The sequence below is a fragment of the Drosophila willistoni genome (genome assembly GCF_018902025.1).
Source record: "Drosophila willistoni isolate 14030-0811.24 chromosome XR unlocalized genomic scaffold, UCI_dwil_1.1 Seg144, whole genome shotgun sequence".
NCBI classification, from domain to species: domain Eukaryota; kingdom Metazoa; phylum Arthropoda; class Insecta; order Diptera; family Drosophilidae; genus Drosophila; species Drosophila willistoni.
Window position 1 is genome coordinate 6,993,807 of NW_025814057.1, and position 27,586 is coordinate 7,021,392.

Consider the following 27,586-nt stretch of genomic DNA (forward strand, 5'->3'; position numbering starts at 1 on the left):
TCACAGTTGGAATTTTGATTGAGCATGCTTGTTGATTTATTGCATGCACCAGTTGTGGAATTTATGTGCGGTCATTGTGAAAATGCAGTACAATAACAACAACAACATCATCACAAAAAAGGGAAATAAAATTATTATTATTATTATTATTGCAAAAACAACAACAACACAAGCAACGAAAGCAGCAAAATAAACAGCTTGGAATTTAATATGCACAAGCGGAAATATTTTTAATTTTATATTATAAAATATATGGCAAATCCATTGGCAAACGATTGGCAAAAAAAATGGGATGGAGTTGAACAACGCCCGCATAAGTATGCTATAGTTTTTTTTTCTTCCGCTTTCTGTTGGTTTTTTGTGTTCCAAAGGCTCTTTTTGTACTCATAACTTTGGGTCGGTTTGCATTTCATTTAATTGGGTTTGCGTATGTGTGTGTGTGTGTGTGTGTCATCTTGCCTCTTCTTTTATAAGTACTTTGTTAAATTCCATTTCGTTTAGCGGAAATTTATGACAAACCATTTATTTGCATTTAATTAAATATTTATTCATTTCATTTTCCAGGTGACATTTCTGAGTTGGGTGTTTGTTTTTTTCACTGCATTTGATTTCATTGCATATCTCTTGTATGAGTATGTGAGTAAATGTTTGTTTGAAACATTCGCAATTCATCACGATTTCATTAGAATTTAATTTCATCAAATTGTTTCTTCTCTTCGGGCATTATTTTTAGTTCATTGCAGCACATTATATAGATTTTTCATTTCATTTTACATTTTCTCATTTCATTTAATCTCTATTCATTTCATATTGTTATATTGTACCTTTTCCATTTCATTTCGTGCTAAATTTCATAATTTCTTTCTACCAAGCATGAAGAATAATATACATATACTTATATAAGTATGTATGTATTATGTATTTATATTCTCCTTCATTTCCCCAAAGAGAATTTGTTTCACAAAATTTTCAAGCTTCATTTAAATTTCATAACTCTCTCGCTCTCTAGATATATGTATATACCCTTCTTGCTCTGTTGCTGTTGCACTTAGTTAAGGATTCTCCAGAGTTGAGGCCACATTAAGTTGCATTATCTGGCAAAATGCATTTGCATAACACTCATACGCCCCATGAGCATTGCTAGGGAGTAGAGTGAGAGCGAAGAGCAGGAGAAGAAAAGAGCGAGACGATGAGATAGAGAAAGGATATGGTAGATATGCAGACCAGCTAAATATGTAAATAATATTTCAACAATAATTGCTTTTGAAACTCCATGACCGTCGACTCATTCACCTCTCTTTCTCTGTCTCTGTTTATCACCCACTCAATTCGCGCCGCCCCAAGAGCATTCACTCTATACAAATTCAATTTTCTCATGAGAGGGAAAGAGAAAAGGAGAAATGATGTGGGAGTCGAGAACTGGCAGTGGAAGCATGAAGATGAAGAACTTTGCCTTCGCCTTTTGCTTAAGAGAGGAGAACAAAAAATAATTAAAATTTAAAACAGAAATAAAATGCACAAGAATAACATTTACATTTATGCGTTTTGTCTGCCCTCCTTCTCTACTCTGCTCTACTCTGCTCTTGTCACTGTCACAATCTAGATTTCATGCTCTCTCCTTCGTCATGTTTTTTTGTGCGTTTTTCCTTTCCATTTTATCATTATTATAAATTCAAATTCATTCAACAAGTTGAGGCAGAAACCAAAGAGAAAAAGAAAGAAGTCAACTGTGAAAATAAACTTATTTAAAATTAAACTAATGTTTCTAGTTTTATAAGGAAAGGACAGAAACTAAACCAACTGACAAGTGGTAGAAGGAATTGTTGTTTTCCAGGGAAAATGTTATTGCACATTCGAATTGCAATGAATGTTGATGACGATTGAAATTGTCACACAGGAAATGGACAAGAAGCCGACAACGCTGACGATGAAGATGATGACAAAGACGACGATGATGTCAGGAGAACCAGTTGATGATTATATCTGTTCACTCCTAATGGAATAGTCAAAGTTGTGGGCGTGGCCAACAAAGGGGTGTCAAGTGAAGAAAGCAATACAGCAGAGCTAGCAAGCGAGCGAGGGAGAAAGAGAAAGATTGAGAAAAAGAGAAGGGGAAAGCAAAGCGAGAACATAGCCTAGAGACAATTGGAATTGGATTTTGTTCTCATGGCGAAGACGAAGACGTCGACGACGATGACGATGACGATGGCGATGACGACAATGATGATGATGATGATTTGCTTGATGCTATGTACAACCCAAAAATGAATTTTGTATATTTCTATTTAATGTTTGTCTAAGATATTGGTTTTGTGTACTACGGAGGTGGCTGTGGGCAGTATAAAAGGGGTGTGGCATAAATGGGAAAACTTGCTGACCCTTTGGCTAGTAATTAAATATGAATCACATTTACTGGTTAGACTTAGTATATATACTATGAAACACTTTATGTTTCATCTAAAATATATATGAAAATGGAATTAAGTAAACGAAGGGTGTGAATAAATCGAATATCGAACTTTAATCGTAGTTACAATGAGCTTTACTTTAAGTGAAATGGATTGAGAAAGACAAAAACTAAATATTCCTAAATATCTCAAACTTATATTTATATATGGAAAAGTTTCAAAATTAACAAAAGTACAAGAAATAGATTATTAAAAATAACAAAAAAAACTCTGAGAAAACTTTGGTAATGAATATAACCTAAGAGTATGAATCAGTTTTTTTGATATTTGAATGTAATGAGATATCGTAAAGTTGATTAAGAATCTGTATATATAGATTGGCATTATCTAAGGAAATGCCCTCGTGCATTAACAAGCACTTTGGCAAGAAATTGACAACTTTTTTTGTATAGAGCTTTCAAGATTTTCACCATTCAGTGGTCGTTTTTTTGAAGAGTTCAAGAGGGTTTGGGGTGAGGAGGAGGCCCCCAGCAACTGCTAACCTCGATACTTGAAATCCCAAAAAGCCATAATCTATGACCCCACCAAATAGAGAACATCAGAAGCATAGGAAGGATATTTTTTGTGTGTCCTGTTTTCATAAATGGAATCAGAAGGAGAATAAAAAAAAAATTTGTAAGTGGCCAGGACATTCAGCAGGCACTTTTAATGGCCAACAAAGTGTAGAGATAGAAAGAAAAAAAGGGGGAAAAAAACTGAAGCAAGAAGGAATGTCAAGACGACGCCCACAAAAATACATTTTCGATGAATGAATGAATGAATGAATGAAAATGGAAATGGCTAAAATGGGGGAGGACGAAAGGGAATAAAAAGGAAGAGAAGTCAGAAAAAAAGAAGAGAAGAAATGGGGAGAAAAAAATGACAAGAAAAAGGCACCTTGAGGGCACCACACGAAAACCACGAAAAATGCAAAAGAAATTGAACAAAGAAGATTCCAAGGAGAAGGAGAAGAAGATAAAACAGCCTTAGGACACTCCAACTCTCTCTCTCTCTCTCTCTTTTCTCGCTCTTCAAGTCATTTTCCCTTCTTATTTCTATATCTGCTTGTTTGTCCTTTATCTTACTTTTGGTTGGCGGGTTTTTTTTTTGTGGGGTTTTGTGGGTTTGGTGAAGAAAATTTTGAATTAAAGTTGTCAGCAGCAGGAAAAATCATTTGGAGCATGGAAATCATTTACCACCAAATCATTCGTCATGATGCTGATTCCAATCGGAGAAAATTTGTCGGTCTCCTCTACGCTCTCTCTTTCTGTCTATCTCTCTCGCTGTCTGTGTGTGTGTGTTGGAAAAGTTTTCTTAATTGTTGTGTTATTAATGATGCTGCCTGCCGTTTGCCAACTGCCAACGACTTTTCAAATTGAAAATGACAACAAGAGTCGAAAGTCAAAGCTGAAAGCCCTTGGCTTCAACTGACTTTGATGGACTGTCTGTGTTGGTTGCTTCGGGTCGGTTCAGATTGGGGGTACAAGCAAAACGACAGAAAAAAAATAAAAGGGAAAAAAGCCGAGGAGTAGTAGGGAGAACCACAAAACAGACTAATTGATTGTCTATCCATCCTGCTGCCACCCTCTACTACTACTACTACCACCACTTCTAAAAGCAAGTCACTCAAGTCAATTCAAGGCAAATTAATTTCAGCACTTTTCACGCCAATCAAACAGGGCCAGCAGAAGCAGAAGAAGAAGAAGACAAAGTACCACAACCAAAAAGAGTCAAAGTTAGAGAGCCTTGTCCTATAAATAAAATTGCTGCTTCAGCTTCTTTTCAATCAAATGGCCATAATACATACATATACATACAATTTTTTTCACTCTTGTGTGTGTGCTTTTGATTTTACTTTCGAATTTGATTTCGTGCCATCATAAATTCATAGATTTACAAATTGATGAAAAGTACAGTTTGGCAAGCCCCCAAAAGTATGCTAGGAAAATTAATGATCCACCAACATCTCTTAAATGAGAAAGTATTTCTAGGCAAATGAGAAAAGTTGCTAAAGTCAATATAATATTGAATAATGTCCTAGAGAGTTCAGATCTTTGGCATAACAAACCAAGCGAAATGCTTTATTTATTGAGATAAATGAAGACCAGAATTGCTATATACAAAATCAGTTTCAACTATTCTCATCATAGACAAATTCAATGTGAGAACTTTAAATAAGTAATCTTTAAGCTTTAGTTCCAAATTTTCAGAAATATTCTTTATAATTTGCTTGCAAATTCATATCTTATCTTAACTTAAATGCGCCCACTAACATATTAATGCAATTTAATTAAATGGTAGAAATTTGATTGAAATTCAATGCTAGAATGTCAAAGTGACAGATTTAAAAAGTAAAAGCAACAGCAGGCAACGTAACGAAACTTGATATTGAAGGTAATTGTGTTGCAGGTGCTAGGTAAATTGCAGGTGGCAGGTGTGGCAGCAAATACAGAATCATTGCGGCTTAATTTTGTCTCACAACGAAACACTATGGAGAGGCAATCAATTTAAAATGATGATTGCATCATCGAGTGATTCGGTTTCGTTTTATTAGAAACGATTTGTGTGGCTTATGAGAGAGTGAGAGCGAGTGAGTTTTAGCCCGTTAGCGTTAAAATCTATATGAAAATTTAATTGAAATGCACTTAACATTGGTTATCAATTTTTTTTGTTGTTTTTTTTTTGTAATAAAATTTGCAATGCAAATTTTCTAAACTAAAAATGCAAGAAAGAAAAAAACCAACGAAACCAAAAACATATACTGTGATGGGAATGAGTGTTAGTTAGTTTGTTAGTTAGTTAGTTAATATGTAACTAGTGCATATTCGTATATACATATGTATGTGATGGGGTGTTGGTGTTGGTTGGGGGTGGGGGTGGGGGTGGGGGTGGGGAAGAAGAAGACTCACCGTGGTTGTGGCCGGTGTGGTGGCCGTATGCGGTGTATAGGCCGCATATGCTGGCTGTGGCAATGGGGCCGTATAGCGATAAGCGGCTGCCTGTTGGGCAACCGCAGCAGCGGCAGCAGCAGCTGCCGGGGCATAGCCCTGCGGAGTCCAACTGGTTGCACCACGATATGGGGCACCGGCAGCCAAAGCGGCACCAGCAGCAGCAGCAGCTGGACTAGTCATGGCTGGTGGACGTTGTTGTTGCTGGTGGTGGTGGTGGTGTTGCTGTTGTTGCTGTTGCAGCGATGCAGACGACGACGACGACGACGATGAACCTTTTAGGGCAACGGCTGAAGCGGTTAATGGAGCAACGGGAAATGCGCTGCGCGGTGTTGGTGGAGCGGCGGTAACAGCAGAGGCTGCAGCGGCACTAGATGAACTGCCCTGTTAAGCGATACACAGAGATAGATAGATACATAGAGTGAGAGAGAAGAACAGAGAGATAGATTTTGATAGGATGAAAGAGAGACATAGAGTTGGGATAGAGAAATAGAAAGAGAAAGGGAGAAAAAAAAAGAGAAAGAGAGAGAGAGAGGATGAGAATCGAATAAATAAATGAAAACCGCAAAAAAGCGTCAGCTGTAAACTATTTTTCGTTTGTTTGTTGCCTGCCTGGATAAAACCGCCATGACATCCGGTTTTTAGAACCAACACATACAAACACACACACATACATACACAATACAAAAACAACAAAATAAATCACATATTCACCTACACACAACTGTACCTATTTCGCGCGCCCCCTTCCCTATTTTTCTTGTTTTTCTATTTTCTATTTTTCATTATTTTTTTTTTATCATTCTTTCTTTTTGGTGGTTTTTACGGGTTTTTTTTTTTGTCGAGTGCGAGCATGGCATAAATAAATTCTCCTTTTTTCGGGGTCTACCGAGATGCAACAGTCGTCGGTATCGTTTCCTGTTCCACTTTATAAAACTTTTCTACCTTTCGTATGAGAAGATTATCAGGGGTATATACATTTGGCCTAACAATCTCAGCTTGTAGATTCGTTCATTTGTCCAAAAAGGCAGCTCACAAAGTTTGCAAAGTTTTGCGATTCTGTTTAGTTTAAAATCCAAATCAGAATTACTCTCGTTCAATTCATTTGGGGGAGGAAAACCAAGAATTTTCCAATACTGTTTCGGTTTTAAAGAGTTTAAATGCTACGAATAAAAATCAAGCCACATAAAACCTAATAAAGATGAGTAACTATTTCTTGGTAGCACAAACTAATAAGATCGAAATCGTGAGGCAGAGACAAGGTGCAAAGTTTTATCCAATGTGATCCATCGGTTTACTATGCTGAGAGTTTTATTGCATGATTTTGCTTATGTATTTCTCGAGTTACCCTCGGGCTAACCATAACACCTAGAAGCCTTTGCGTTTTTTGGGCATAGGGTATACATACACATAGAAACTTCAGAGCGGCATTTGTTGTAGGGCCCCGCATTTCGTGGGTTTCGTTTCATATTTTTTATGCTTTTTTCTTTTTTCTCCCTAAAGCCTAAAGGTGCAAAAAAGTTTTCGTGCCTTAGTTGGATTTTTTTTTTGCTTTTTGTTGGTTTGTTTGCTAGGTAGAAATTTTCGGGCATTTTTATTTGTGAGTTACTCATGCATTTGCGTGTCGTTTGTTTGAATTTTATTTTTGGAATTGCCAAAGCGGAATATGGCAGGCAAATATTTGATTTGTGTGTTGCGTTTCGCCGTTTTCGTCGCCCTTTTTTTTCATTCAGATTTTGTTTTTCTCTTTTTAAGATCCGTTTTTTTTGTTGCTTTGCTTTTTGGTGGTTTCACATTGCTAGTTAATTTTTATGTGCATGCAACTTTTTTTTTTTTTTGCCCTTTTTTTCAGTGGGTAAGAGGAAGGATTTGGTTCTGTAATTTGGCAGGCAAATGGCTTCCAATTTGGTGGAGCAAAACGAACTGAATCAAGTTGAGAGAATGGGTGACTGTGTGTGTGTGCACTTTATGGCAATGAAATTATGTGTGCGTGTGTATGGGTGTGGGTGTGTGTGTGTGTGTAGGGAGAATATTAGTGAAGCAGTCGTCAGTCAACAAAACGAGTTTCAATGACGGGCAAATAAATTTTTTATTTGATAATGTTGTAATTCCCAACTGGTTCCCCAAATTCTTCCATCCCCCCCCCCGTTTTATAACAGGGTAATAAGATTTAAATCCAGTTTGAAATCATTACCAAGTTAATTTTGATTGATGCAGATAAAAAAAAAATAAAAAAAAAAGTTTTTACAATAATGTGGCAAAAATTACTTTGTATTTGGGCATAAAAATTGTTAATAAAATCCGTTATGAAAACCCGTTTTCTTTACTGCAAATTTCGTTAATAAATAAAGAGATTTTCCCACTTCAACAGCCATTTTACAATTTGTTTAAAGTTCAAAAGTTTTCAGTTAGGTATTTTGTTTTGCAATTGCAAAAATTCATTTCAAATTTCATGGCTAAGAATAACTTAATTATGTGTCTTTGTTTTTTTTGGCAATTTTCAGTTAACTTTATGTCTTTAATTTGCGAATTTTTTGGGCACATTTCGTGGAGACTTTATTTAAATTTTTCCGAAAATGGAATTTCGACAATTTTCGATGGATCAACATAAAAATTATACCAACTCACGTAGTCAAATGTCTCCGCCTTCAGTTTTACTGATTCTCTTGCTACTCCCACTCACATTCCTTTGACAAAATCGAATTTTGCACATAAATTTTCAACAACAACAACAACAACAACAACGAAAAATGTGACATAGACTGAAGGCAATAACAACAACAACAACAATAACAACAGCAGCAGCAACAAACACGTTTGGCAAAAGTTCCGCTAATCGCTAAACGTTTATCGGTGCGGTGCGCGGTGGCATTCGATGAAGCCCTCAAGGGATGGCATTTTCACCATTCACCGTACCCTAATCTAACCTTCCAGAATGCTGCCACCCACTCGACACACACACACACACACACAGCAACTCACAGGCACACACACACACACACACATTCACCTGTCAGTTGATAATAAATTATTATCATTAATATTTTGCGCTTGATTTTGCCACCACCAAACGGACCCAAAAAACCAAAAACAAAAAATGCCAGACAGTCGGATGGACGTATAGACAGGAAGAGACAGAGACAAGGTAGGTGGCATGAGGAGCGAGGGGGTGGAGAAGGAGGAGAAAAACGTTCTTTGCATAAAAAGTGGCCAGAAATAATGTAATAGAATATAGAACAAAAGCGTCAAACAATATTACTAGAAGAAGTAAAAGGACATTCTCTCACACTCTCTCTCTCTCTCTTTCTCTCTCTTTATTTCTCTATGTGCGTGAGGCACAAAAAAACTTTACAACACCCACACGAAAACTGCACGCGATAATGGCTCCCAATTTGGTAATTAATCACGTCCTCGTTCTCTTTCAGGCCACAGCTGCCCTGCAGGCCACACACACACACACACAGTTAGAGAAAGGGGAATAGCAGGAGGGGGTGGGGGGTCGCTTCATATTTTCCATTAGCGTTACGTTACGTTATATGTTTTGTGGTCCTGGGGCCTTTTTTGGCGTTCATTGCCATTGTCGTCCTCGTCGTAGTCGTCGTCGTCGTCGTCGTTGGGAAATTAAGCGAATTTGAAGCGAACGATAAAATAATTACCTTTATGATTATTTTTCGCCTAGAACGACGCGCCTGAATACTGTGCCGATTTGGGCGGCAGTGTGGGCGTGGTTCTAACAATTGTGTATGTGTTTGTGTGTGTGTGTGTGTGTGCGAGTGTTTGCCTCAATGTGCCAAACGTGTCTAATTTAGCGGCTTAAATTTATAGCAGTTTGTGCAGCTTAAAATGTTTGCCTATTCGTTTTTATGACCACCTCCTTCTTCTTCTCTCCTCCTCCACCTCCTCATCATCCTCCATCGCCTTCATAGCCGACTTCGTTGTATATCTCATCCTCCTTGCACACTCATACCTTTTCAAAAACCTGCCAAGAATTCCTATAGACTAGAGTATATACTTATCTGAGGTAAATAGGTTGAAACATAAATTAGACTTTTGGGAATTTTACTTCACAATGAATATTGCTATACATATTAGAAAATCCGTTTTTGTTTTAATTTAGTCAATAGAATAGAGAATGTATAGGCATATATGTACATTCAAGCCAGTATTTGGAAGATTTTTTCATGCTCTTCTGTTGAATGAAAAATGATTATTTTATTCGATTCCAAAGGACTCTAGCATATGTTCTAACCTGATATATTTATTTAAAACAAAAGAACAAAAAGTAAGGCTAAGAAAAGACTCTAAAACGAGTCGAATGTGATTAAAAGAAGGCTCATCGAAGGCAGGATGCAATTTTCTCCCGACAAAGGACTCATTTATGATCAGAAATTGCTATTTGAAACAGAAATGGGATTCAAAAATCAATCCCAGATGAGTTTAAATTTTATAAAATGTTTTGAGGGATATTTATTCAAGGCATCTCAATTGATATTTATAAAAGAGTTGATTTCAAGTCTAAAATGTCTTTTGCTGATAGAAAGATTAACGGTTTAGTTTAAATACTTCCTCTACAGGTTACAGGGTATGCAAAATAGTTTTAAAGACTTTTGTTCTGTTTTGGGCGGGTCTTCTCTACTTTTTTTGTTGTTTTGCTTTGTTTGTTATGCTGGCTGAATGCGGGGATTCGTTAGTTTATTTTTCTCACATGACAGAATCTTTTTCCACTTAAAAAAATTCAAATTACTTAATGCAAAAAAACACAACAACAACAAACTAGAGGGGGCTAAAGAGAAAGAAAACTAGGACTGACTGCAAGCAAAGTTGCTGAGTTTTTTTTCTTTCTCTGTTTCTCACTTGGCCATGCAAAGCCGCCCAAAACAACAATAAAGAAAGCACAAAAAAAAGCAAAAAACAAAAAAAAAAAAAAAGTAGAAAGCAAAATATTTGCATTTGCCTTAAGAACTGTCTGAACACACACACACACCCGCACACCCACACACATACATATACATATACACTTCGAGAGACTTTACTCAGCCTTTTGTATAATTCATATTTTCCAACCACTTATTGTTTAAACTAAATAAAGCAAAAAACTTTTTCCATAATTAAAACCGACAGCGCAGCGTCCTTTTGGGACAGGGATGGACCTGAGGGGGGTTTGGTGGGGCTAAGGGTTTGGGGCGCATTGCGGGGGCATAGTACGGTTGACGTTTGGCGTAACGACGACACACATACACACACACACACACACAACACACACACACATACACATAAAGAGTAAGCCAAGCCATGCCAAGGCAAGGCGCAAGAGCAGAAAACAAAAGTTTATTTTTTTTGTTTTATTCCGGTTTTCCCTTCCTCTCGTAATTCTATGCGGTAAATTAAATTTTTCCAGTATTGTCCTTGCATTTGGACAACAACAACAACAACGACAATAATTTTCACGAGTGAAAACATCCGCGCGGCCTAAAAATAGCAGCAACAAAACAACAAAAATCGGCAGAACAAAAGACAAAAAATAATCAGAGGCACACAAAACTAAAGACTTCATCTTGGCGGATTTTTCTATACTCTATACATTAAATGATCGTGTTACCAACTTAAGCGAAGCATCTAAACTTAATTCAAATTATTTTCTGTCTTCAACATTCTATCAACAAATCATTAGAGAGGATAACATTTTCCCGGTGTCTGCTAAAAAAAGAAAAACCTTTGCACATACTTTTCCCATCAGAAGAGTATCTATATACGGCTAAAGAAAAACGAAAATGAGACACAAACTGAATAGTGAGTGTTGCGAAAAGCGAGGTTGGGAGAATGCTTTATGAAAATTCATATGTGAAAGATGAAATGGACTTTATTCATTTTGTATTTTTTGCTGCCTGCCTATTTTGCATATTTTTTTGTATGGTGACATTTTTTTTTTGCTTTTTGTTTTGCATTTCCCTTTCATGCCTAGCGGCTGTTGGAGCAAAAGAGAAAGCAGTTGCTATTATTTCATTTATATATATTTAAAATATATATAGCATAAATATTTCTAGGTATATGTTATATTTATATATTCTAGTTGTTTTTGTTGTTGTTGTTGTTACTGCTGCTGTTGGCAGTTAAAATTGAAGAATTTATATGGAATTTATATGTCGTTAGAACGTCAAATTTAATTAATTGAATTTCTAAAGCCCTTTGCAACACTTATTTGATCTCTTTGTTTTGCTTTTGACACTTCAAATAGAACTAGTTCTTTTATTGAGTAACAAAATTGTCTACTTTTAGGCACTAAAATTTAGTTAAAGAATTGAAAATTCATCTGATACTAATTTTAGTGGTTAAATATGTGACTAACTCATCAATTACTGGATCCTAATCTCTAGTAGTTTGTGTCCTTATTGACTGAAACATCTGCTTTATATGATGATAAAACACATTTTATGTCCTCACAGAGGTTGGTGGTTTGGAGGTCGAATTTCTGTATAATTTGTATATAAGTTTATATCGTAATTTGCTTCTTGATTTTATATTTCTGCCAGGCCTCATTTTTCCCTAAAATAAAAAAAAACGAGCAACAAACATAAATAACTGAAACATCTGTTTTTAGTTTTCGCACTGAAATCACTTAGCAAGCCAAAAGTTTTTCTTTTCGCATTCTTTAGCCAGCCCACCCCACCACCGCCCGCCACCCTCTTTCGTCGTCCACTTACCCAACCCATCGCTTTTTTTTCAGCGAAGGCGTTAAAGGCTTACTACCGTAACGTTCACGTCCCGCTTTTGCCGCGTTCCATTCCAAACATCAACTGAAATCGCACCACCTTCGTCTCCTCACCACAAACCCAAAGTCCCTTCGTACCGTTAGAAATGTAATTTTGTCGTAAATGTCATTTTTTATGTTTTTCTTTTCTTATTTTTTTTTGTTTCGGCTGTCGTCTGCAATTGTTATTGTTGTTATGTGTTACCAAAAAAATACACGAAAAGAAAACGAGAGAAAAAGAAAAATGTCTTCAAATCACAAAACGTAAGCCCTACTCCCTTTCCCTTCAGCTCCCCCTTCCCACCTCATCCCATCATATTCACCCTTTCCTTCTCATTGTGGAGCGCGTCATTTTTTCTTGCTCACAACTCGTTCATTTTATTGGATTTTCTGTATTACTTTCCTCTTTCTGTGTTCTTCTTCTTCATCATCTTGTGTTGCCTTTTTTTTCTCTTATTCTTTAGCTGTTTTGGTTGTTAGATTTAATGAAAATTTGTTGAATGTTCTGACAGGCAGGCAAAGAAAAGGCGTGCAAAATTTTAAATTGATTATTGTGAAACAGCAACAAGAAATATTTCGCACATTCGAGTCGTAAATAGCGACGACTATAAGATACCCTACTACAAAATGACAGACAGAAGGAAGAAATTGAAAGGCGTAGTTAAATATCCTTAAAGTATCTAGCTAAATTCCAAAATTGCGATAAGTTTAATGGTTAAATGTTAATCATAATCGATTATGTTTTGAAAAACCTCTAATTAATATTCAATTCGATTTTTATTGCAAATATCAATAGGAAAGTTGTTTTTGATTAGGAACAAATAGATTAGGCAGGTCTGTAATAGCTTTTTAAGCTTCTTATCTTTGTTTTATTCAAGGACATACTTTCTAGACCCCTTCTCGCAACCAAGCTGGCGAACCTTTGAACCTTGACTCATGCATAACTCTAGTTAATAGACTCTTATGACCCCTAAATGAAGGGTATATACAAAAAAAAAAAAGAAAGAAAGAGAAAGAAAAAAGGCTTATGTTTTGTTGAAGATGTCCTGTAGTTCTTCTTTTTGTTGTTAAGCAAATGTTTTGCTATTGCTTTTGTTGCTCTTGCTGTTGTTGTTGTTGTTGTTGTGTTCATTCTGTGTAATATATTAACGTTTATGATGAAAACATAAAACTTGCACGCGTCGTTTGCTGCTGCTGCTATGTTTTGGTGGCGCGCTCAGCTTACTTTTAGGTGCGTGTGTTGGATTTGGTTTTGAGTCCTGGCACTGCCAGGACCATCCACTTTTATGCCTCACTTGGTTTTAACAGCACAAGCGAGGAGTAGTAGGTGGAGATGGTCCTGATGGTGCTCTGATGGTGGCGATGGTGGTGGTGGGGGGCAACAAAAACGTCCTCATAAAATAAATAAACGGCAGCCAACACACAAAACGAAACGAAACAAACGAGTCGTCCTGGAGAGAGATGGATTGCAGCAAAATCAGGCAATCTTTTTTGCTTGCCTTTTATCTTTATCTTTTTGCATAATGGAAATGGTTGGAATCATTTTTTCACCCACACTCCGCCACCACCACCCCCAATCATCTTGGCTCTTTGCTCCTTATTCTTGGCTCCATTGAGCCCTTTTTTATAGTCATTTTTAGTTCGGTTAGGTAGTCGCATTTTTTATTGCTATGCATTTTCCGAAATGAATTATGTTATTGGATTTGGCGTGTGTTTTAAATGGGGCTTACAAATTAATGAGTAAAGCAACTGAAGCACAAATTATTTGATTTAAGAACGTCATGTACTAAATTTATATACATACATACATATACATATATATATATATAGGTATTTTAATACTACATAAAACAGAAAAATGGCTGCAGCGGCCATTAAAATTGTTGGTCTTTATGTTGGGCAAAATTTTATGTTTATGACCACGAAGAGAGAGATTGGTAAAGTTGCTTACTTTTAACGGAATCAGTTCCAAAAGAACCTTTATAATTAGATTTGAGCACACAAATTTGAATTGGATATTGGATAAGCTGGTTTAAATTTTGATTTCATTTAAGTTTTCATTTGTTCATTTCTCCATGTTAACATTAGATCTAAAGTTGGGCAATTAAATAATAGTCTACTATTATGTATTACCATCACAATGTTGCAAAACAATTGAAAATCATGATACAAGAATTGCTTTTAAATAATACAATTTCATGACCATTAAAATTTGAATCCATTTTCTACCTTTTTGCAGCTTAGCTGAAACATTTTCCGGCAATTACCTTCCATAAATGAGATAATTTTTGCCCTAGCTCTAGTTCTATGCAATAAATTTTCATGCTAACCCGAAAAAGAAAAAACCAACAACAAGCATGTAATAAAAATATACAGAGAAGGAAAATCCAATTGCAAAAACCAAGCAAGCCAACAAAAATAAAAAAAAAAAAACGTAAAAAACAAAAAGAAAAACAAGAAAAATGGCTAAGGAATGGGAAAACCATTGTACAAGTGAAAAGGGGTGGGTGGGGGCAAACCAAAGAACCAGAGAGTCAGAGCTAGAACCAGAACCAGAAAATTATAATTAAATTTTGCGTTTTGTATTAGCCTCGAGATGGGCCGCTAAGCTGGCCCCAACTAACCTCTGCCACCCTGTTCTTCGACTACTACCGCACCGCACCCACTCCTCTCTCTCGTTCTTCTTGTCTTCAGCTACTCGTCAGTTATCTGCGGCCTGCTGCACCCTCACATCTTTCTGTCTGCGGTTTGAATGTTGAGCTATGGAAAGACAAAAGACCAACCAAGCCAAAAACAAAAAAAAAAAAGAAAGAAAAAACAGCAAAGAAGAAAATACTGGGAAACAACAACAACAACAGCAAATGGGCTAAAGAAAAGCTTGCAGCTGGTTTCCGTTTGCCGAGCGAAGATTTATTGCCTTGCATGGAGGGATTATATTGTATACACATACATATATAAGAAGCAAAGGGAGAGGGAGGAGCTTGAAAAGGGACAGCAGTAGCAGCAGCAGCAGCACGACGAACAAAAAAAGCAACCGATGGATCTCTTCTTAGTTACCATAAAGCCGCTTAAAGATTTTAATTTAAGAACCGCAACGAAAAATAATTATTTTACCCTCTCGTTTCCCTGCCATCTTCCCACCAGATCAACATTATTTCTATCTTCTGTCTCTATCCCTCCCTCTTAGCTCTTGGCATTGCCATCGACATCGACATCGGCTCATTCATGCGCTGCTCATCATCAATGCGAGGACACGAAAGTCGGCGGTCTGAATCTGATTTAATTTGTTCTACTCATTAATTTATTTAGTTAGTGGCTCACTCTCACTCTTTCTGCCCCTCTCGGTCTGCCTCTCTCTCTCTCTTTCTCTGGTTCTACCAATAATTATCATTTAATTGTTGTCCATAAAATTTCATTGCCTACTTTTTTGGGCTGTTTCGGTGGAAAATTCGTTTTTGTAATTTTCATTAAAAATTCAATAAAAATTTCAGAGCAAGAGCACAAAAATTTTTCATTAAAACTAAAATTGCACATTTTGGCGAGAAAGAGACAGAGAAAGAGAGAGAGAGAGAGAGAGAGAGAGAGAGGAGAAGCTGCAAGTAGTCGAGGTACCAGTTGGCGTGTGACAGAGGGTGGGGAACAGAATTTATGATGCCAGCACGTGACCCAGGCAACACTTAAATGATGGCTTAAATGAGTCCGTGACGGGCCCATGTAACAGAAGTTGCACTTTGCAGTTGCATTTGAATTTATTAACAGTCGAAAAGAACAATAACAAAAAACAAAAGCAAAAAAAACCACACACACACACTCACACTCACAATTTTTAAACAATTTGGCAAACGAATTTAAATTTTATTTTACATTGCCCGAGGGCATATACATAAAATAAATACGCAGCATATAAATAACTTTCATTTAAATGATATTAAAATGGCAGACAATAAGAGAAGACAGATAGAGAGAGAGAGAAAGGTGGCGAGAGAGAAAGGTGGCGAGAGAACAACAACAGTTGAATTGAGAACAAAAAATAGTCGTTAAACGGTTTTTGATGACAATTATGCTAGTCTTTATTTAGCAATTTCATATGAAAATTAATGGAAATTATAAACGTAAAAAAAAGAAGCTAAATTAAATTCAAATAAATAAGCATCAATATATTTGCATTAAAAAACCATATAAAATTTATTGAAAAGAAATAATACAAACATTTGCACTTTTTCTAAAATGATTAAAACTTTAAAGAATTTTATAAAAAAATATTCCATTTACCTTAAAGGAAAAAAAATTGAACTCTAGTTCTTTCTTATTAACAATTTAAAAAAAATGCTAATCAAACTCTGATAAAGAGGAAATAAACATACTTAAAAAGAAGTGAAATTGATTCAACGTAAATTAAAGAAATATTTTTTCATCTTGTTCTAGTTTTAACAATATTTTTTGCTAATATTTGAAATCCATGAAAGCATAAAGAAAAAAATTATAAAACAAATTTTAATTTTAGGTTTGAAATACATTTTATATAGAATTTTTCATTAACACCAAACAAAGAGCACTTTTTTCTAAAAGAATTCTTTAAAGTGACTTTGATTTGACTGATCAGGCAGAACAGAACAATATACAACAATGTAATCTAATAAGGTTATTTTTGGCATATGTAACAAATCTATATTATGGATTTGAAGGTGGTTGAGGAGAAGGAGACGATGATGACGATTTGGCAATGGCGAAAGGTGGGGGATATCATACACACATAGTCGATAACAAAATCCCCATGTTCTGAAAGGTTGCATGTTATTTGGTTAATGCCTCCGCCGTTTCGGTTCGGTACGTTTTGTTACGTTTCTTTTCTTTCCGTTACTGTAGGATTTGTAGTAGAATTCCAGACACGTTTGACGTATGTATACTATATCGTATATATGGTATGGATTTTCTATGTATTTGATGAAACTCGAACTGGAAGTGGGGCGCAGACGGCACACGGCAGTTTGTAGGTTGGTTTATTGGTGGTGGTGGCAACAGCGGGGGCGGTGGTGGTGATGGCTGATGATGGTAACAGTCTAAACAAATGGTTTCCGTTTAATGTAAATAAATCGATGTAGAAATCGAAGAAGAGTTTCGTGTTTGTTTTTGCCATCATCAAATTTAATACAGCCAGAGCATGGAAAAATCAGGCTATATTTGTATTTCAGATGATGAGTCAAATGAATCAGATTTCATCAGAGAGACTTAACGGGTAGAAAAAAAAAACAAAAATGAAACCAGCAAAAAAAAAAAAAAAAAAAAGAGTTTTCTTGTTTGTTTCTTCGTTTCGTTTTTGTCCTCAACAACTTACGGTCTGCTGAACGAAATCAAAGCAAACCAAGAAGAGGCTTGTGAATACCAGGAAAAAAAGAGGAGGTCAAAGAGGAAGACGGCCGCAAGATAGAGAGAGAGAGAGAGGAAGGGAAAGATGACGAGTAGAAAAAGCCTCTAGTACAAGTTGAAAATTTTCTTAGTTTTCCGCTTATTTTTGTCGAGTTTTGTGTTCATTTTTCTTTCATTTTTTTGTATTTTGTTTATATTTATTCTTTTGGTTTTTATGTTTGCCTTAATTCCGTGTCAATTTTGTTTTAATTAAAAATAATCGAGTTTTCGTTTTGTTTTTTTTTTTTTCTGTTCTCATTTTTTTTGTTTTTGTATTTTTGTGCAAATTGCAACAAAATGAGTTGGCTGAAAACAAACTTTTGTGCCGCTGCCTCCACTTTCTGTCTCACCGACCCTTCGAATCCTACATCTGACTCTTTCTGTCATTTTGTAACATGTCCTTGTGTGTGTGTGTATTTGTGTGTTTGTGTGTGTTAGTCAACAAAATGAAAATGTCATTGCACATAAAGGCAGGAAGGAGCGTACGTGACTCGCATTGCCGGAAATTAAGTGGTGTCCCAACACGTCCAAAGCGCACGAAGACGGAAAAAGCCACAGACAAGTAAGGTGGAAGCAAGAGGGGCGACAGAAAGGGATAGAGAGGTGAATAAGGTGGTAGCAGTCAGGCAGCGACAATATGCGGTGCACACACACTCGAGAGAGCGACACACACATGTGTATGTGAAACATACGTGTGTGCCAGAAGCTAGCCAGGATTCCAGAACGACAATCAAAGCCGCACAATTTCGCTTGTTTGTCAATAACAATGAAAATTGCACAAATCCCCCGTCTGCCACCACACACTTCTCTTATTCCTCTTCCCATCGTTCCCCGATCCCCAAAGACTGAAAACTGCACAAAAATGTATGTATGTATGTCGATGTACATATATGTATGTATGTGTGTGTCCAAGGCATACAGGTAAAAGATACATACATTTACACACAGAGGCAGACAGCGAGAGAAACGGTAAAGGGTAAGGGATATCAAATTGATAGGCATCGACAGCTTTCTAATGGGTATCTCGCACACGTTGAAGGAACACAGCAGCAGTGTAAAGCTTTCCATCACAGTTTACAGATTACTAACCGAAAATATGCAGTCATCGAACCCAAATTGAATTCAATCTATGTGCAATATATATAGTAGAAACGATATTAACCAAAACGAGACCTATTGAACTTTGATTATTGTGATAAACTGTTATACTAATATTGACTTACTGCTATCTAATGGATGTAAAGACTTACGAACTGTTGAAGAGTATTTTACATAACTGTTATACAACTGTTATAATGATTTTATTGCTATCGTTTTCCAATTCCAATTTGGAATTGCAATTTCCATTATAAACTGCTGGAAAACTGTTAGAACGGTTTTAGTAAGTCTAAAATCATTAGAACTATGCTACAAGACTGTTATAAAATTGCCAAACAACAGTTATCAAAGTTCTATGTATTAACTGTTATACAGTAGCTTACATAGGCATTATAATTATGTTACAAAACTGTTATACAACTGTTATAAAGCCAAATGTCCGACATAATGCTTAACTTCATTCTTTAATATGAAATCGTTTACTAATTAACATTTCAGTCTACATATCTGAAATAAACAAAAATATCATGATTCATCCAACTAGGAATCGTTTCCCGTTTTCCGTTGGCATTCTTTTGACTATTATTTGATGGAAGCCTTCTCACTGTAAGTTGCCTCCTCTCAATGTTTTATATACATATATTTTGAATGCGAATCTGAAGGGTAGCAGCAGTTACCACAAAGATTTTAACATCATATGCATTTTTGAATAAGTTTGGCATTCCGTTCAAATTCTGATTTAATACCATTTACCCTATTCAACATTAAGGTATACATTATTCATTGTAGAACACAAAGTCACCGAGTAGGTAAGGAGATAGAGAGAGAGAGAGAGACAGAGCGAGGAGGTAAGCACACACGGCATGCCATGGAGAATGCATCCATCTCTTCTCTTTCCTCGCGTCGTCGTCGTCAAACAATTTTGTGAAAACTATGCAAAGTGTTTAACACTCATTTGCCGAAATGTAAACCAAAAAAGCATGCCAGACCGACCAGTCAGACAGTTCCACCGTTCCACCGACCCACCATGGAGCTAACCAACCAGCTTCAGAGTGTGGTTTCGTCTGCTTTTGTTGTGTGTTTTGCCTGTCATGTTGTCTGTCTCCTGACACATGGTCACGACCTCTCCCTTCCCCTCCCTTGCCATCTTGGTATTCTCCACTGCAACGCTAACCACCACCGCCAACCACCGTTCATTCTTCCCCACTCTTTTCATCTAAAGCAGCAGCAGCAGCAACACAAGCAGCCACAAAACGTCAGTGGCAGTAAAAATGTTGTTTTCTTTTTGTTGGCAATTAGCAAATAACTCACATTATGTTCGCGCATCGTTGTTGCAACCAAATCCTGCCCATGAAAACGCATTGGTAATGGTAAGGGGAAATGGAAATTCGAGTGGCACAACAAGAAAGAGGAGGTGGAGGAGGAGAAGGAGGGGACTACGGTTACAGAAGCGGAGCCGGCGGGTAAGTCATGTCGCCATTGCTCCTGCTGCTGGGGCTGCCAAAGCTGCTGTCCAAATTGATTGGTTTGGCGTTGCTGATGATCGCCCATGGCATGAAAATTGAAATGCCATCGCTGTAATGACAAGCGACGCAAACGCTCATGTACGACGTCATTGAAATCCATGCAAGTAGAATCAGTTGTATATGGCATTATATGTCAATGTACACACACACATAGACACACACTCTTTCAGTGATTTCGCCAAGTTATGTCCACGTCAGCCAATTGTAAACTGACTTTTCAATTCTCAATATATGTATGCAGCGAGGGAATTCATAAACATAGAGTCAAAGTAATGAAAGTGCAAAATAGGATGAAATATGAGATCAATTTATTGATCTTCTAGGGATTTTTTGTTTTACTTTAGCTAATCAGAAAATCTTAATCAAATATTTATTTAGCAAATGATGAGTTAACAAAATTAGCTTTTAAGATTGTTTTGTAGAAATTTGACACAAATATGTACATACAATATTCTATTCAAGTCAATTGATTTACCGATATGCAACTCTTATCCTAGTTTATAATAGGGTTTAAAAAAAAAAACAACTCTCTTATCATAATTTACAAGCCAAAGCTTTCTTTATTTTTTAGTGCCAAATAAAACCAAATACTATAGTTTAAAGTATATATATATAGGATATATCCTTTACATAAGCATTTTCTGTTAATAGAAACGATCGGTTGTGAAATTTCTTGTTGTTTTTCGAGATATTCATATAATTACCTGAACTTTCAAAATGCGAAAGCTAGAAAAATATGCAATTTTCCAAAAACGCACAAAAATAGAAGAGAAGAGACAATCTTCTATTACATTTAAGCATTTATATTAGTATATATGACGTATATTTATTCTAATATAACTGACAAGTATAATAGAAATGAAATACACTTTGTTTTTTTTTTTTCTCCAACATTTGTGATATTTTCGGTTTTACTGTTTGATGCAAATAATTGTATTAATTCAAAGCATATTTCATTTTTGCATATTTTATGCTTACCAACCAAAAACCCAAAACCGACAGAGACAGACTGATACAGTCTGAACGAGAGAGCTAGAGAGAGAGGGCGAGATGGCTACGAAATGTTGCCCTTTCTTTTCGCATGTGCATAATATAATAAATGTATATAATGTATGTATGGGTAGGTTGGATTGCGTTTGGATTTCACTGGGTCGGGTTTAGGGGTCGACAGTGGTGGGCCAAAGGGAAGGACTTAAAAAGCACTTAACCAACCATAATTCATGCGCATTTATTTTTTGTCCACCCCAAAACTAATTTAGATTTATACACACACACACACACACACACACACGCGCAGGCACACATACACACAAAATATTTCTATATATATAGAATAAATTTGTGCTCCATTCCTTAGTGCAAAAATTTTTGATAAAGAAGTATTATTTAAAGTGAATCAAAAATAGGTATAAATCTCATCAAATGTTCCCAGAAAATGTCGCTTTTTTTGTGTGTGTGTTTTTTTCCCCGAGTGTAATCAAAAAGTGGGCAATTATTTAGGCTTTTAACATGTCAGCCACGTGGCAGCTACAGCAACAACAAGAATCAACCATAAACGGAAACGGAAAAAGAGAGCCAGAGCCAGAACGGAACACACCCACATAGACATACACACACACACACAGATAGTATATGTACATACATATATGAATTGAATTTTGATTTGGGTTCTAAAGTTGTCCAGGCAAAATGTTTTCAGGCTTCATTTAAAGGGTACATATGTTCGAGAGCCAACCAAACCGAAAAAAAAGGTCTCTTTTATCGTTTTGTATTTTTAGCCAATGGATAAAAGGCAGGAAATTGTCAAGGTAAGTGACACACAGAACTGAATAACATGTCTTTTTCCCAAAAAGATATCACATAAGAAAGAAGTCTTGAAAAGAAAACTAAACTCTTAATTCTCGCCATGGAAAATCGGTAATGGCTAAAGTTTAAGTGTAAGAGACAAACAGTGAAGTAATTTTTATGACAATCAATTTGGAATAGAAGTAAAACAAACATTAAACTACTTACTATGTGTTAAATACAGTAAACTTGAGGAAAATACTGAATAAGACAATACACAAAATCATTCTCGACTTTCCATTCTATATTAAGTACATTTCTGTTTTAATTTTGCAAATCTCAGCATCTATTTTCGTTTCAGTCATCTTCTAGGGACCCTTAATTTCAGCTTTGGTTGTGTTAAATATTTAGAAAATCAATGAAAATGCTTCTCTCTATTTTTGTTTGCTTTGTTCATTATACACCTTAATTTGCTAAAAATTGAAGTCAAAAGCTATTGCTGCTGCTGTTGGCTTTTGTTTCTCTGATGTACACTCAAAGTTAATTATCATAATGAAGCTAATTTAGTTAAGAGGGCCAAAAAGGAAAACCACAAATTAGTCCAAGAACAAACAAAAAGGACATTTCACAGAAGAACACAGGACACAGAAAGCGCGAAATAGCAACTTTTCGGTTCATGGAGATGGAGAGCGAGAGAGAGAGCAAGAGGAAAGGATGCTTGCTTGGAGGCTAACTTATCTCAATTTGAGACGCATTTTTCAACGTAGTTCTTCTTCTGGTCTTTGTCAACAGCAAATAGACAAAGATGGTGAAAGTAAATGATGAGAAGAGAGAGAGAGAGAGGGAGAGAAAGAGAGGGGGGCAGCGGCAACGGTAAAGGGGAAAAATGAGCCGAGTTTTTGCGGTCAACTAAAAATAATTTATAGCAAAAGGTTTTCCCTCCACTTTAGATTTAATTAGTGCGTGCGGTTTTTGAGAGTTAAATGCCACGCCCACATAACATTTCACTTCTGCCTTGTCCCCCACCAACACCTCCATCAACATTCTGACTACTTGATATATTTTACTTTCTCTCGCTCTCTCCGTCTCTATACATTTTTCTTGTGCGTGAGAGGAAAAGTTATTAACTGCCACTAATTACACATTTTTTCAAGCGATATTTATATTCATGCCCAGTAACTGTTTTTCCTTTTCTTCTTCGTCTTCTGCCCATTTTTTGTATTTCTGCGCTGTTTTTTTTTTGTATTCTGCCAAGATGAGGCAAGAAAGGCAAGGAAGCGAGAAGTCCTACCGTACGATACGACGAAAACGTAAAAGCTCTCCTGTTAATTATTATAGCCACCGTTACCGCTGCCATTCGTCGACTCCTTCTCTCTCTTTCTCTCCTTCGCTGACTCTTTGGCTCTCGTCTTAATTACACTGGATTATAAATATTAAAAACAGAAGCAGTTGCCAGTAGTAATCAGGACATCAGACAGAAATAAAAGTGGAGAAATAAAATATAAAAAAATTATGCTAGAGGAAGCCATTTTGTTCGGTTCCGTTTCGTTTCGTTTCGTTTTTTTTTTCCTTTTTTAATAGTACAGAAGTTGATAAAATACTAAAGCTTCATAAATGCCAAAAAGCATAAATGAAAAATGCAAACGCACACATACATAAATTGGTAAGATTAAAAGATCTTTCGCTTTTTGTTTTTGAGCTATTTTTGATTATTGATACAGAATACATAAGTGTGGAAGAGTCCTTTTATGTACAATAATTAGCTTATAGGCTTTTTTCTTTGGGTCTCATACTTTTATCTTGAATTGTAAGCAGCAAGGAGAGAGAGAGAGAGATAGACGTCTATCTGGGCGGTTTATAATTCGCAACTGAGGAGCCCTTGAACTTCTCGAGATTTAAAGCTTAGTCTCTCCCTGAATAGACGAGTATGTGCATATGTCGATCGTGAACATATATAAATATGTCAAGTTCTTCTTTACCGCCACCTAAAAACAATTTGGATAAATTTTGTGTCTTTTAACATAATGTTAGACAAAGTTTAAGCAAAATATCAATTTAATTTGAATTACTTTTATTTTTTTCTTGTTTTTTTGGGTTATAAAACTCATAAATTTGCCATCCATAGTATGTTTTTTGTTTTTTTTTTTTTTTGTTTGAAGCGAATGGGATGTTTCAAGGGAAAAGTTTCTCTTCCTTTAGTTGATGGCCCACATTACATCTCAACTTCTAACCGATTCAACACACAACATATGGCGAGTGAGCGAACGTCAAGCGTTTACATCAAAATCTCATGTTGCCAAATAGAAAACCATTTTCCGCCACCCTCAAATCCCACAACCCCCATCAGGACACGTAACAGCTGCTGTGTTCGAGAAAGAAATTTCACACCAGGCTGAACTGGGAGCTACTACTTGGGTTTGGGCTTTGGCTTCGGCTTGGGCTCTCTCCATTTGTGACCCTCTTATGTGAAGTGGAGAAAGAAAGAAAACTACAGCCAAATGCAATATAAAAATCAAGTTCTAAAAATAACAAGATATATTAAGTATAAGGAAGTAAGTACAACTACTAACACTACAAGTGCAAGTACAATAGTAAAAGCGTGAACACAATGCGGCGTATACGTAATGTGAGCAACTTGAAATGTAAGAGGGAGAGAGAGAGAGAGGAAGAGGAGTGGTGTAACAAAAGGACAATACGAGGCAAAAGGAATGTGTTGAATGGAGCCAAGAAATGCATTGTTGAGGTCACTTGCGGCGCAGGCACAGCTTGATGATTGAGAAATAAAATAATAATAATGCATGACAATAAAAAACGGAAACGGAATAGACCAGACCAGACCAGATGAGAACTGGAATCCGACCAGGTGTACATATAAAGCAGCAGGAGCAACATGCAAACAAAATAACTTGGCAATGGACATGAAGGACTAACATAACATGGAATACGAATGACTATTCCATATCTTTTACATAAGTCTAATATACCCATTTGAGGTTGTAGAAGAAAAGAAAGGAATTTTGCTGAGCATGTTCTTTAAGGGTGGACATGATGGCCGTCTGTGTGAGTGTGTTTTCCGGGAAAATGATTTATGGACAAGCAGTAGCAGCAGCAGCTGTCAATGACAAAAACTCCTCTTGAAGCAATGGCCCATTGACAGCGTCGTCTATTAAAATGATACGAATGAACTCAACTGAACTGAACTGAGTGGAGCTGAGGAACTTTTTACCTCCAACTCCAATCAACTCCTTCCTGTCTGTCTATCTCTCTCTCTTTCCTTATATACATATAATCAAAATCCTTCATGCTACTTCCATCCTTCATCTCATGATACATAACTGATTTTCAATTTGTTTAAAGTGAAGAGACCAACAACAAGAACATCGATATGCTTTTCCTTTAGGCCAAATTGGCTATTGCAAGAGAGCGTGAGAGAGCAGGGTGAGGGAGGCAGAGTGAAAGCATCCATGGCGAGAAGTAGCAAGTGGCAATGTGTAAAAGAGGAAATGGAAGTAGAAGTATGTGGTAGTCTTTTGCCTTGGCTCACGTCTCTCATATTGCCACAAGACGTTGCACATACTCACACGCTGACATTAATGTCCGCAAAATGTTACTCGAGCTGTCGCACAACCATCCACCCACACCTGTGTGTGTATGGGTGTGTGTGTGTGTGTGTGTCTGCCCACCCTCTTGTCCTGCTGACGCCCCCTATTCATTGGTCGTATTTGTCTTATGAACTGTCAAACTGACATTCATTGACGCTTGACATGTAATAAACGAAACGAAATGTTACGAAATGAAAATGTGAATGTGCATGTGAGTATGAGTAAGTGTATGAGTATGAGCATGAGTATGAGTATGAGTGAGCGAGTGTAAATGTGAATGCGAATCCTGCACGAAAATCAAACAATTTCTCGTCCTTCTATTTTTAGTGGGCATCGGAAATATGATTTTTTCGAGCCATTTATTTCTTCTCTTTTCGGTTTTTTTTTCCTTTTTTGTTTGATATAAATTGATTGCATTTATTAAAGGGCGTTAATTTAATTTACCAGAGGGAGTAAAATTCCGCACCCTCTAAAATAAAAGATGAAAAAAAGAAAAAAAAAAGAGGCCAACAAAAAAGGAAAATCAAAATAGCCCAGCCGGAATATATAATTCAATCAATTTTCTGTTGAATTGTTGTTAAGAGGATGCGCTGAAAATAAAAGGAGATTAAAAAACAAAAAGAGAAAGTTCAACAGAAACTGTAAAATGGCTCTCTCTCCCGCTTTAAACAAATTATTTTTTTTGGAATCAGGTAATATATAATAAGTTTTAAGTCACAGAACAAGTATTACTGATATTTTTGGCAGTTGCTTCAACATATAACAGTTTGGCCTACAGTTTCTCAAGCGTATAACAGTTTCTAATCTCAGATTAAACCTACTGACTTTGTGGTTAAATGTAAGAGAAAAATCTTAGCAGCAATTTGTCAATTTCGTTTATTTTTTTTCTTTCATCTGCCATTTCAGCTTTATTTTCAATAACTCAATCAGTAAGAATGAAAATACCATTAGAATATCATTAGGAAATCCTAAGGATATACACACATACATATATAGCAAACAACTGACAAGAAGAATGCTTTGTTGTAGTTTTTTTTTCTTGGTTTTTCCTTTTTGTTTTTTCTGCTATTTTCCAGGTGCCAAGGTTCCAAATGCCAAAAAAAAAGAAGAAAATTCCACAATGCAAACATAATGAGTTTGGGGAAATGCAAATAATTCGCAATGGAAATCATTATTGAGCACTGAACCAGACAGGATGACAGGCTCTCAGCCTCTGATAGAGAGTGGAATGGGGACAGGGAGAAGAAGAGAAATACCAGTAAGACCAAGGGATGAATGGAGATGCATTTGCTCCAACAACACAATTCACAATGGTCATCATGATGGTTGTTTGGCTCTTGGTGTAAGCCAAAAAATTCATGGCCAAAAATTGTATTTTGCTGCCCAGCGGCAAATGCCAACGGCAACGGGCAATGCCAGCGGTCCCCGAGAGGTCCGAAACGAAAATCACACGAAAATCAAGGCGGGGCCGGGACCGATAATCGTTAAGCGATTTCTTCTTCGTTTTCTCTCTCTCTCTCTCTCTCTCCCTTTACGAATTCTCGGCATCTTTCTCCAACCACTCTTGTTGTTAAATGAAGTGTTTAAAATTTACGATTTCGAAGGCAAAATTTATAGCTTAAGCTTGAGGATGGTTAAGCGAACACGAAAAGCCAAAGAAAAAAAAAATGAAACTAGAGAGAGTGGGTGGGGCACAGGGAATGGAGGGCTGAGAATCAACCCTCGAAACAACGAAAATTCCTTTTGATGGCAGCTAAGGGAATCAATCTCACATGTGACTGGGAAAACTGGGCAAAACTCTGATCCTGTTGATTGGATGACACCGAAATAAAAACGGAACAAAATTGTTAATGGAATGAACGAATGAAGAGTACGTACTGCAATAGCAGTAGTCACTAAGCCAATTACACGGATAAGAGTACAGTACAGTACAGTACAAAACAGAGTAAGCTAGAGTGAGAGAGAAAGAAGAAAACAAAAAAAAAAAAATACCAAAAGTACAATAAAGGGAATGCTCGTAAAAGTC

At 36.5% G+C, this 27,586-nt stretch overlaps 1 protein-coding gene across 3 annotated transcripts in view; it reads right to left on the minus strand.

Moving 5' to 3' along the window:
- Nucleotides 1–27,586, minus strand: part of LOC6639197 (protein alan shepard) — a 150,596-nt gene that overhangs the window by 69,697 nt on the left and 53,313 nt on the right. For 2 of the 3 annotated variants that reach the window (XM_047012042.1, XM_023181705.2), the window contains exon 1: nucleotides 5,357–5,617. In XM_047012042.1, coding sequence (XP_046867998.1) covers nucleotides 5,357–5,578 — 222 coding nt within the window. In that variant the 5' untranslated portion in view covers nucleotides 5,579–5,617. Of the gene's footprint in view, nucleotides 1–5,356; nucleotides 5,780–27,586 lie in introns of those variants that run through there. The other variant, XM_023181706.2, reaches the window with a different exon arrangement.